At 40.6% G+C, this 11352-nt stretch overlaps 1 protein-coding gene across 1 annotated transcript; it reads right to left on the bottom strand.

The window, feature by feature from the left end:
* Positions 1-2516: 2516 nt before the first annotated feature.
* Positions 2517-9850, bottom strand: LOC126992055 (glutamate receptor 2-like). The gene is made up of 9 exons (XM_050850737.1): positions 9810-9850; positions 9231-9362; positions 7504-7684; positions 6496-6737; positions 6376-6382; positions 5657-5916; positions 4791-4928; positions 4029-4215; positions 2517-3145 (listed from the first exon to the last, which is right to left on the bottom strand). Exons 1-9 carry the CDS (start codon positions 9848-9850, stop codon positions 2876-2878), a joined length of 1458 nt encoding a protein of 485 aa, XP_050706694.1. The 3' UTR covers positions 2517-2875.
* Positions 9851-11352: the final 1502 nt, after the last annotated feature.

Below are 11352 nucleotides of genomic sequence, written 5' to 3'. Positions count from 1 at the left end.
GTCTATTTCTGGTACAATTCGTGTTTTCTTCCTCTTCTGGCCCTCTTAAAAAACTGTCCTACCTCAAACTCTCCCTTTTTCAACCCGTTCCTTCCGTTTTCTTGCCTTTTTCTGGTATTAATCGTGTTTCCTTCCTTTTCTGGGCCTGTTCAAACTAACCACTAATTCCTAACCTTGTCTTTTCCTGGTATTAATCGCGTTTTTTTCCTTATGTGGGCTTGTGAAAGCTAAATATAACAAGCTAAGTATTTCACATCACGTACAGCTCGATCCCCCCGGCCATATAAATAAGCTCGTAACTTGCTCTAACTGTTCTCGTTTCTATAATTAACTATATCGACCTGTATTTTTCTTATTTTCTCGTCTTTTCCAGGTATTAGTTGCGTTTTAGTGTGATTTAAGGCAAGGTGAGGAGGGAGGTAGAGGAGGTATAAGAGCTGCCAACCGGTGCATAATGTTTCTATTACGTCGTTGCTGTTACGTCATAAGTCTTGATTGCGTCATTACTTGTGTTGCCGTTTACATGTTCGCCTTCATCTTTTTCTCTCTTTCTCGCTTATTACAGCAAGGAAAACGGCTTAAGGGCATAAATGAAACACTCTACTCTTATAATAATTGTCGTTGAAGTATAACTCACACTAGAAATGATTTTATAGTCGGTATTTTCAGATCTCGGCACACAAATTATTTTCAAAGGCCATAAGTGGTTAAATACGTTCTCATGAGTGTTTTTTTTCACGTTCATAATTTAACAGCCTTGCCAAAACTACCACTAGAAGGGCCAATGGGAAATTATAGAAGAGGCCGCCTATATAGACGCCCTCGGCTCAAATCAATCATTTATAAAGGCCAAAAGAGTGGTTAAATACGTTCTCATGAGTGTTTTTTTTCACGTTCATAATATAACAGCCTTGCCAAACTATCACCAGGGTCAGAAAACTACCACTGGAAGGGCCAATGGGAAATTATAGAGGTGGCCGCCTATAGACGCGCTCGGCTCAAATCAATCATTTATAAAGGCCATAAGAGGTTAAATACGTTCTCATGAGTGTTTTTTTTTTCATGTTCATAATATAACAGCTGTGCCAAACTACCCCTGGCCAATGGAAAATTATATCATAGGTGGTATTCCTAGACGTTCTCGGCTCACATCAATTATTTCCAAAGGCCAAAAGAGAGTTTAAATACGTTCTCATGGGTGTTTTTTCACGTTCATAGCATAGAAGCCTTGCCAAACCACCAGGATCAGAAAACTACCCCTGAAAAGCCCCACAACACCTGAGAAAGCCTTGTCAAATGTGTGTGCTTGGGGCCGAAATGTTCATAATGGCCCACGCGGACGCTTCCACTCCTCACATCAATAATTATTCCAAAATCCGAAAAGTTGATCACTCGGGTTCTAATGAGTATTGTTTTTGAGTTCATGGTAAAGAGTAAGGGTCAAACTACCACCAGGGTCAGAAGACTACCCCTGAAAAGCCTCACAACACCTGAGAAAGCCTTGTCAAATGTGTGTGCTTGGGGCCGAAATGTTCATAATGGCCCACGCGGACGCTTCCACTCCTCACATTAATAATTATTCCAAAATCCGAAAAGTTGATCACTCGGGTTCTAATGAGTATTGTTTTTGAGTTCATGGTACAGAGTAAGGGTCAAACTACCACCAGGGTCAGAAAACTACCCCTGGAAAGCCCCACAACCCCTCAGAAAGCCTTGTCAAATGAGTGGGCTTGGGGCCGAAATGTGTAATAATATGGCTCATAGTCTATACCTCATTATTACTTACCGGGTCAAATTTACGTATTAATCCTTTATTTTATCTGTTCGCCTGCTTCTCTTTACTCCTCATTGTCTCTGAAGTGATTATTCCTGATACTGGAGGTGATTAACTGTACTTTGCATCAACTCTATCAGGTCAAATTTGAATCTATTAATCAATCAATCAATCCTTACTTTACCTGATCATCTCCTTCTCTTTACTCTTTATTGCCTATGAAGCGATTATATTTAACGCGATATGATTTTTATACTCTCTGTAGGTACCTTTACTGTTTTACTTGCAACAATAAACTATCAATAATCAATCAATAATTACTCTATTGGATCAAATGTATATATATATATATATATATATATATATATATATATATATATATATATATATATTAGTTAATGCTTGAATATTTGGACGGCCGGTCACCTTATTTTTTCTACTCTTGTGGCTGTCACCTCCCTTCTCCCTTGTTGTTTACCTGCAACAATAAACTATCAATCAATCTTTTCACTCTTTACAGCCGTCTTGACATGATTTACATAGACTGACACATAGTTTTTCAGGCCACACAGATTTTATGGTAGACCTCACACCAACTCGATCTATGGGCTCATTTAGCATATAATGGGTGATTGAATGACCATATTAGCGGCGTATGCGTGAAATATTGGTTTAATTAATCTGCAGTCTTAAGTATTATTGGTAGAGGAACGTTAATTTACAGACGGTCAGAGAGCTCAATTTTTACTGTTAAGGGCTATTTTGACATGATTCTAGTGCCTCACACTAACTAATTAAATCACCTCAGTTTGCATATGGAAGATAATAATTTCCGTACAGTTATTAGTCATCTATATAATTTAATGTAACATGGATGGTGGAATGCATATGGCCACTTTTGATATGATTCTAGCACCTCATACAAACTAAATCGGCTCAATTTGCATGATGATGGATATAATATTCGTACATTTCATCTGTGCAATCCTAAGAAACATGGATAGTGAAACGTAGAAGGCGGTCTGAGAGTTCGTCCCAGGAAAGATCTAAAAAGGTCAGTATATGTAAGTCGTCTAAGGATTATATTATATCCTCTATTTTCTATTCTTTCATGTATTCAATCCTCAAGGTTCCTCGAAGACGCTCAGGTGCCACTATGAGTTCCCCAAGGAAGGCCCCTGAGGCAAGGAGGGCCCCCAACAGCAAGATCCAGAAGGCGCCTTGCATATGGTTCATACTTAGAGACTTTTGGTGATCGTCGGTTTGGACAGAGCTCCCGACTTTCGCCTCCTGGTGGTCTCTCTTCTTCAGCCGGATCTCCTGCCAGGCCTCCCGCAGCATGTCGTCTGTGAATTTCTCCTTTAGGCCGCTCTAAAGGGACATAAAAGACGGGAAAGTTATTATGGCGGTGCCCTTGAAACTAGATTGTAAAGTGACGAGCTGACCCGGCCTCTGCAGATTAAGGAAAGTGGGAATGAAGTGTTTATATGCATTGAGTTGATTAGTGTGTATTTACCGGTGTGTAGGGAAGCAGAAAGTGTGAAGAAGAAGAAAATCATACAAAACCCAAGAACATAATCATCGTCCTTCACACACATCGGTAATTCTCACGTCTGGCAAAGGGCCGGTAACAGACAAAAAAAGGAGTTCCCCAAGGATTTCCTACTTTCCTCTACTTTTCCCACGTATCTTGCTCTCTAGACACAGACGGAACGCAAAAACAAAGCAGTTGCCACCCGATGAATGAATCCCCCCCCACCCCCTCACGTCTTCCGTCATTTCACTCTTTTGCTTTTTAGTTATTGATGGAAGCTGAAATCCCGGACATTTTGGGGATTTCCAAAAATTTCTCCCCGGACGTATATTTTAGCAACTGATAAATTCCAGCATACGTTCGGGAATATTACGAATATCTTATCATTTTCTCCAGGGCTTATATAGTGATATGAAGATTGTACACATTTCTTGTATTAATTACGTCTTCACCGGCCTCATGTTATCGAAAGAGCAGCGCGAAATTCAAATTGACGGAGAAACAACGGCATTTTTTGTGTTCTCTGGGTATGATCACGATCTCGAAGAAGTACTCAGAGTAAACACACACAAAAGAACGCCACTGCATCAACATCAATTTGAATACAGCACGGCTCTTTGGGTAACAACATGCAACCTATGATGAATTAAGGTGACCGAGCTCTCCTAAACTCTCCTATGCTTCGGTTCTGATTATAATATATTAACATTCTTCACGCACTTCAATGATCCTGAGGAGGCCTTGGTCAACGTCCGACTTGTAGGGCGCGTCGTGGGGCATCATCCAGGCGGCGTAGTTTGGGATGACATTCTCGCGAGCAACGTACAGAGGCGTGGAACCATCCGCCTCAGTGAAGCGCTCAGCGATTTCAAGTAACGTGTTGTAGCGCTCGTGGAAAAACGCCTTCCTGTGCGGGGTGACAGAGAACCTCATTATTATTATTATTATTATTATTATTATTATTATTATTATTATTATTATAAGAGGCGTAACAGAGAGGGAGGAATACAGACACTTTAAGCCGCCTGTTCAAGACGCCGAGCAAGAGAAAAAATGAAAGATGAGAGAAAATAAGAAAGAGGACGAGAGAATATAGAAGATTATAGCTACAAAGTGAGGGAGAGAGGGAGTAGTTCACTATATTCTCAATGGAGTGTGTGTAGGAGGGGTCAGAATTTTTTTTATTTTATTGGGGCAACTGAATCTATAGCTACGTTGTTGTTTTTTTAAGTTTTTTTTTAAGAAGGGTCTGAATATACAGTAAAAGAAAAAAAAATTGAGGGGGGGGGGGCAAGGATACATTTTCTTTATATTTATAGTCAGTTGTGTCTAAGTACATTTTTTTATACGTATTTTCTGGGAGGCTGAACACGTTTTTTTTTTTCTTTGAGGGGTAGAAAGTTGGATGTTTTTTTTAATAGCCTAGGATATTTCAAAGAAGGGGGGAGGATTCTTTTTATGGGGGAGGGGTACTCTACTAACTTCTGTTCCGAAATCTGCTGGAGCCCCTTAACCACGGAGGTCACCCAGTCGACGCGGCTCCCCACGCTGCGATAGGCGGGGATGTTCGATTCCTGGAAGTACATGAGGAACCTCGTGGCGTTCTGGGTAAAAACCGACCTTGGGACAGAGAGAGAAAGTTGGGTTACAGGCATTTCCTCTGGCGGCGGGAAGCACACCTGGGTAAGGGTAAAATAGAAGAGAGAAAAGAAGAGGAAAAACCAAAATAAGAAGAAAAAAAAGATGATGAAAAATGTGAACAAGAGGAAAAAGAAGAGCGAGAGGATTGAAGAAAACGAACGAGAACAAGAAGAAATAGAATAAAAACAAGAATAACAATAATAAGATAAATAAACATAGAAAAGTTGCATTACAGCGAAAAAAAAAAAAGCGAAGAAAAGCAATACCTAATTAAAACATAAGAGGAAGAAGAGAAGCAAGAATAAGAATGATGAGAAGGAGAAAAAGAACAATAGGAAAATACCAAGAACAAAAACAAAAAGGACAAAAAGATCAAGGAAGACGAAAAAAAAAAACACGTAAGGAACAGGAAGAACAAAAAAAAAAAAACAGATGAACAGCAACAACAACATGAAGAAAAGGAAAAGCGAAAAAAACATAACAAAAAATCAAATCAACAGCAACAACCATAACTACCACAAACAACAACCAACAACATTAACCCAACCCAGCCTAACCTAACTTAACCTAAAGTCTTCCAAATATGTCGAGGCCGGTCCCAACGCCTGTCTCTTCCTCTCATATGTAAGCTATAGATAACATATGAGAGGAGCCAACGCCAAAACGGACTCGACAATTTGGTTTCACTATAACCCAACCCAACCCACCTCACATTCGCCTTCGCAAGCTCCTCCATCGTCTCAGGCCGACTTGGGTACTTCGGGACTGAGAGGAAGGCCGTGAGCGTCCCCCGATAACCTGTACTGACCACCATCGCCAATATCAGCCAGCTCAGCACCAGTACGAACCCCGCGGTCCACCTGGACATCCTTAACTGCATGTCGTGCCCCAAGAGAATGCCCAGGGTGTCGAGAACGGCGGAGCGGTGTGCTGGCGTCCCTCTTTCCTCGTCCTCCATGTAGAAAATCTAGTATGGGGGAAAGACGGGGAAGGCGTGATGGTTTTGATGTGGTTGGTTTTGTTATCTCCGTTTTTTTGTTTTTGTGATCATGTATTTGTCAGGGAGAAAAAGAAGAAGAAGAAGAAGAAGTAGAAGTAGAAGAAGAAGAAGAAGAAGAGAAGGGATACATGAAAAAAAATACTGAAGAAGAAAGACTTTACACTTCAAAATTAAAACAATAATTAACCCAAGCCGCCTAACCAAATACGTGAGAGAGGAAATATAGACGAAAAACCGGGGAAATACAGAAAAAAACAGAGAAAAATAAAGAAGTACAGAGAAATACAGACGTAGAAAACTATGGACTTCGATCAAAACAGAGAAAAAAAAGAGGAATAAGAAAAAAAGAGAAATACATACGAAAAAAATAAAGAAAATAGAGAAATACAAAAAAAAAAACACACACACACACAGAGGAATACGAACGAAGAAACTCAGAAATAAGGAGAAATATAAAAACAGAGAAATACAGAGAAAAAAACAAACAAACAAACAAATAAAGAAACAATATATATCTTCAAACCCAAATCCCTCCACCCAAACCACCTTACCAAAGACATAAGGGACAACACAACCACAGTGGAGATGAGGATACAGAGCCACACCCAGGGCCTCAGGGGGTAGTACAGGCTCTGCCACTGGGGCCTCGTGGTGGGCTTGGCCATGCTGAAGGCGAAGGAAGCGCGGTCGATGAAGTACGTGTGGTCAACTCTCTCTAGGATTTGTGGGATGAGCATGATGCGAAATCCCGACAGCATGACGCGACCGCCCTCGAGACTCGCCATGATCTAGGAGAAGAGAATAGGAATAAAGAAATAGAGATAAATGCAGAGAAATAGAGAAACGCATGCAGTAGAGGGAGAGAGAAACAGAGAAAAAGATAACAGAGAGAGAGAGAGAGAGAGAGAGAGAGAGAGAGAGAGAGAGAGAGAGAGAGAGAACAGATAAACAGAGAAAACGATAACAGATAAACAGAAAAAAAGATAACCACAGAGAAACAGAGAATGCACGCAGCAGAGGGAGAGAGAAACAGAGAAAAAGATAACAAATAAACAGAGAAAAAGATAACAGATAAACAGAAAAAAAGATAACCACAGAGAAACAGAGAAACGCATGCAGCGGAGGGAGAGAGAAGAAAGGAATAAAGAAATAGTGATTGCTACAGAGAAACGGAAACCTACATAGAACCAGAGAAACACAGGAAAGAGAGGGAGAAGAGGAATAAAGAGAGATAACTATAGAGAAACAGAGAAACTACAGAAAATTAGAAAAAAAACATGGAAAGTAAACTACAGGTAAAGGCAGAGAAATACAGAGAAATAGAGACGTTTACAGAGAAATAAAGAAAAATACAGAAATACAATTAAATATATATAAAAAAAAATTAACCACAGAGAAAACAGAAAATAGAAAACTACAGAAAACTAGAAAAATACAGAGAAACAAAAAAACTACAGAAATACAAAAAAAGAGAACAATACACACACACACACACACACACACACACACACACACACACACACACACAAACACACACACACCAACCCACCTCACCTCATCAATGTTAGAACTCTTGTCTAGATGGAAGGTGAAATTTAGGGTCCTCGCTAACGCCTTCATAAGCAGACAATCCCTTCCCGAGTACTTGGACCAACTATCTGCGGCCCCGGCGTCCACCACCTTCCAGAACGGCGGTAGGATTAGCGCCGTAACGGGTATGGTTGCGCCGTGGAAGCTGAAGAGGAGTCGGAATTGCAGGTGTTAAAGTCGTAGGAAGGGAGAATTATAGAAGAAAGGGAGGCGAGGCATGGGAAGAAGAGAGGGAGAAAGAGGGACTATAGTGGAATTGAAGGTGTTTAATTCAGTCGTAGGAAGGAAGAAATATAGAAGAAAGAGAGGCGATGGGAAGGAGAGAGGGAGAAAGAGGGAGTATACTGGAATTGGAAGTGTTGAAGTCATAGGAAGGGAGAAATATAGAAGAAAGGGGAACGAAAGGCAATGGCTGTGGAAAGTATATAGGTAGGAGAGAAGGGAGACAGAGGAAGTGAAAGAAAGAAAAAAAATATTGGAAATGAAGTGTTTAAGTCGTAGGAAGGAAGAAATATAGAGGAGAGAAAGAGAAAAAGGAAAAAAAGGATGAAAGGCAATGGCTGTGGAAAGTAGATAGGAGAGAAGGGAGACAGAGGGACTAGGAGAAGAAAAAAAAAACTAATGGAAATGAAAGTGTTTAAGTCGTAGGAATGAAGAAATAAAGAGGAAAGAATGAGAGAAAGGAAAGAGGGATGAAAGGCAATGGCTGTGGAAAGTAGATAGGAGAGAAGGGAGACAGAGGGACTAGGAGAAGAAAAAAAAAACTAATGGAAATGGAAGTGTTTAAGTCGTAGGAAGGAAGAAATATAGAGGAGAGAAAGAGAAAAAGGAAAAAAGGATGAAAGGCAATGGCTGTGGAAAGTAGAGAGGAGAGAAGGGAGACAGAGGGACTAGGAGAAGAAAAAAATATTGGAAATGGAAGTGTTTAAGTAGTAAGAATGAAGAAATAAAGAGGAAAGAAAGAGAGAAAGGAAAGATGAAAGGCAATGGCTCTGGAAAGTAGGGAGAAGGGAGACAGAGGGAGTGAAAGAAAGAAAAAAAATATTGGAAATGGAAGTGTTTAAGTCGTAAGAATGAAGAAATAAAGAGGAAAGAAAGAGAGAAAGGAAAGTAGGATGAAAGGCAATGGCTGTGGAAAGTAGCTAGATAAGAGAGAAAGGAGACAAAGAGTGGGTAAAAAAAAAACTATAATTGAAAGCAAGTCATAAGAAGGAAGAAATACGGACGAGGGAATTGACCGCTAATTGACCCCTCTTTCGGCCGCCTCTTCGGATTCTTTACAGGAGCAGCAAGTAGCGGGCTTTTTTTTTTTTATTATTGTTTCCTTTTTTGTGCCCTTGTGTTGTCTCCTTTGCTGTAAAAAAAAATATATGTAAAGCCCAAGACAAAATATACCCAAAAAAAAAAGTAAATATAACGCATTCACTGACTCTGCGAACTTGATAGGAAAGATGAACACAAAGAAATACGGGAAACTACGTAAATAAAGAGATATAGAAATACAGTAATAAAAACAACAATATAAGGGAAATACAAAGATATACAGAGAAACAGGCTACAGACGAAGAAATGCTGCGTACTAAAACACACACACACACACACGCACATACCCCGCACCCCCCACTCACATACCCCCCTCCACCTCCCCCCCCCCTCCCCCACCACCTAAAATAACACATGCATTCACTCACTCTGCAAACTTGAAAGGGAAGAGCTGGGAGTCGCTGTGAGGTGCAAGACCCCCCGGTGACGTCCAGCTCGCCACGCCCACCACCACCCGCCGACCCCCGGGGCTGTATGGCAGGAAGACCAGCGCCTCGCCCCTGTGGGAAACACCTGGGATTGCATTTTACCTGAGCTTTTTGTGTTAGGTTAATTGGTGTTTTTCTCTTGTTTTTCGTGTTTTGTTGTCAGTTTTTGAGTTGAATGTTATGTTTCTTGTTTGTTTGTTTGTTTCTGTGTGTGTGTGTGTGTGTGTGTGTGTGTGTGTGTGTGTGTGTGTGTCTGTCTGTGTCTGTCTGTCTGTCTATCTATCTGTCTGTCTGTCTGTCTGTCTGTCTCTCTCTCTCTCTCTCTCTCTCTCTCTCTCTCTCTCTCTCTCTCTCTCTCTCTCTCTCTCTCTCTCTCTCTCTCTCTCATCAATTACTCACATCCTCCCTGTTGTTGTTGTTTTTCCTTTCACACACATCACTCGACTTTATCTATCTATCTATTTATCTATCTATCTATCTATCTATCGATCTATCTATCTCTGCCACCGCCACCATCACCTCAGCGCTGCCGGTCTCAGGTTCAGGAGCACACAGTTCATCATGGCAAAAGTCCAGTGTCCACGCAGGAGAGCACTGGCTTTGGCAGACGGCAGACTCGTCACCACCAGCAGCCTTGTCTCCCACACCAGAAGCCGACCCTTGCGACTCTGACGGCGAAAAGACACTGAGGAAGGGGGATGCTGGGTGGAGGTAGCAGAGGGATGAAGGCAGAGGACAGATTTAGAGACGAGGAAGAAACAGGAGATAAAGGAAAAGATATAAGAAAAGTGATGGGAAAAACAGCGACATTGACAGCGAGAAGAGAGCCTGACGAAGGGATATGCTGGAAGAGGAAGAAAAACGAATATAGGATAAGTAATGAATTGTGCAGAAGTTAACCTACCTCTTTAGCGAAGGCGAGAAGGAAGGCTGGGTCAGTGCTTGCTACAACAACGGCTACGCACCACGCCCGCCGCCTCACCTGTTAAAAAGAGAAAGGAGACACGACAGGTAGGTAACGTATGGTAATGATGAAGGTGAAATGATGTGGTGATGGGAAAAACAACAACCGGCCGGTGGATGTGTAGTGTTAATGATTTCTCTGTCTGTCTGTCTCTCTCTCTCTCTCTGTTTCTTCTGTCAAAATCTACCTATATTTTTCTCGTTTCTTATTTTCCTCCTTTTATTTTGTTATCTTTTTTTGCCTCTCTGTCTTTCTATCTATGTATGTATCTATCTATCTATCTATCTATCTACCTGTCTCTCTCACCTTCCTCGCAGCCGCCACCACCTTCGGCAGCCCAGAGAAGGAGGCGTTGTTCCTTACCAGCATCATTTCCATCCCCCACTTGCCCGCGAGCTCCTGAGGCCAATGAAGGGAAACGAAATGAAATAAAAACATATGAAAAAAAGGAAACACAGACATAGAAAGAAAGAAAACAAAGAAACAGAGAAACAGACGGATGAAGGGAAGAGAGAAAACAGCACGTATGTAAAAGGTAAATAAAGACAGATCATAAAACAAGATAAACAGAGAAAAAAAGACATACAGAACAAAACATAGAAAAACAAAGATACAGAGAAAGAGAGAAATAACAGAAAACAGAGATATATAGAGGAATAAAAAATAGAGACAGAGACAGAAATAGAGAAATATAGAAACGAAGGCAGGGAAGAAAGAAGAAGGAAAAGGAGGGAAAAAAGGGAGGGAAGAAGAAAAGAAGGGAAAAAGGAAGGAAGGAAAGACAGAAAAAAACAGAACAGGAATAAAAAAAAATAAAAAAAAGAAAGACATGTACTATATATATTAAAGAAATCATAAACAGGAGAAATAAAAGAAATAAACGAAAGAAAGAAAGCATATTAGAGCATCGCCATACACTGAAAGATATAGATAGACAGATAGATAGATAGATAGTTAGCTAGATAAAGAGAAGAAAATAAAGAAAGAAAGAATAAAAGGAGAAAGAAAGAAAGAAAAAGAGAATCTAAACAAGCAAATAACAGGTAAAGTAAGGTATCAAACAAGAAACAAAGAAAGAAAGAAAGAAAGAAAGGAAGG

Source organism: Eriocheir sinensis, unplaced genomic scaffold (genome assembly GCF_024679095.1).
Source record: "Eriocheir sinensis breed Jianghai 21 unplaced genomic scaffold, ASM2467909v1 Scaffold391, whole genome shotgun sequence".
In the NCBI taxonomy this organism is placed as follows: Eukaryota; Metazoa; Arthropoda; class Malacostraca; order Decapoda; family Varunidae; genus Eriocheir; species Eriocheir sinensis.
The sequence above is the reverse complement of the archived record's forward strand: the minus strand, read 5'-3'. Positions and strand labels throughout refer to the sequence as shown.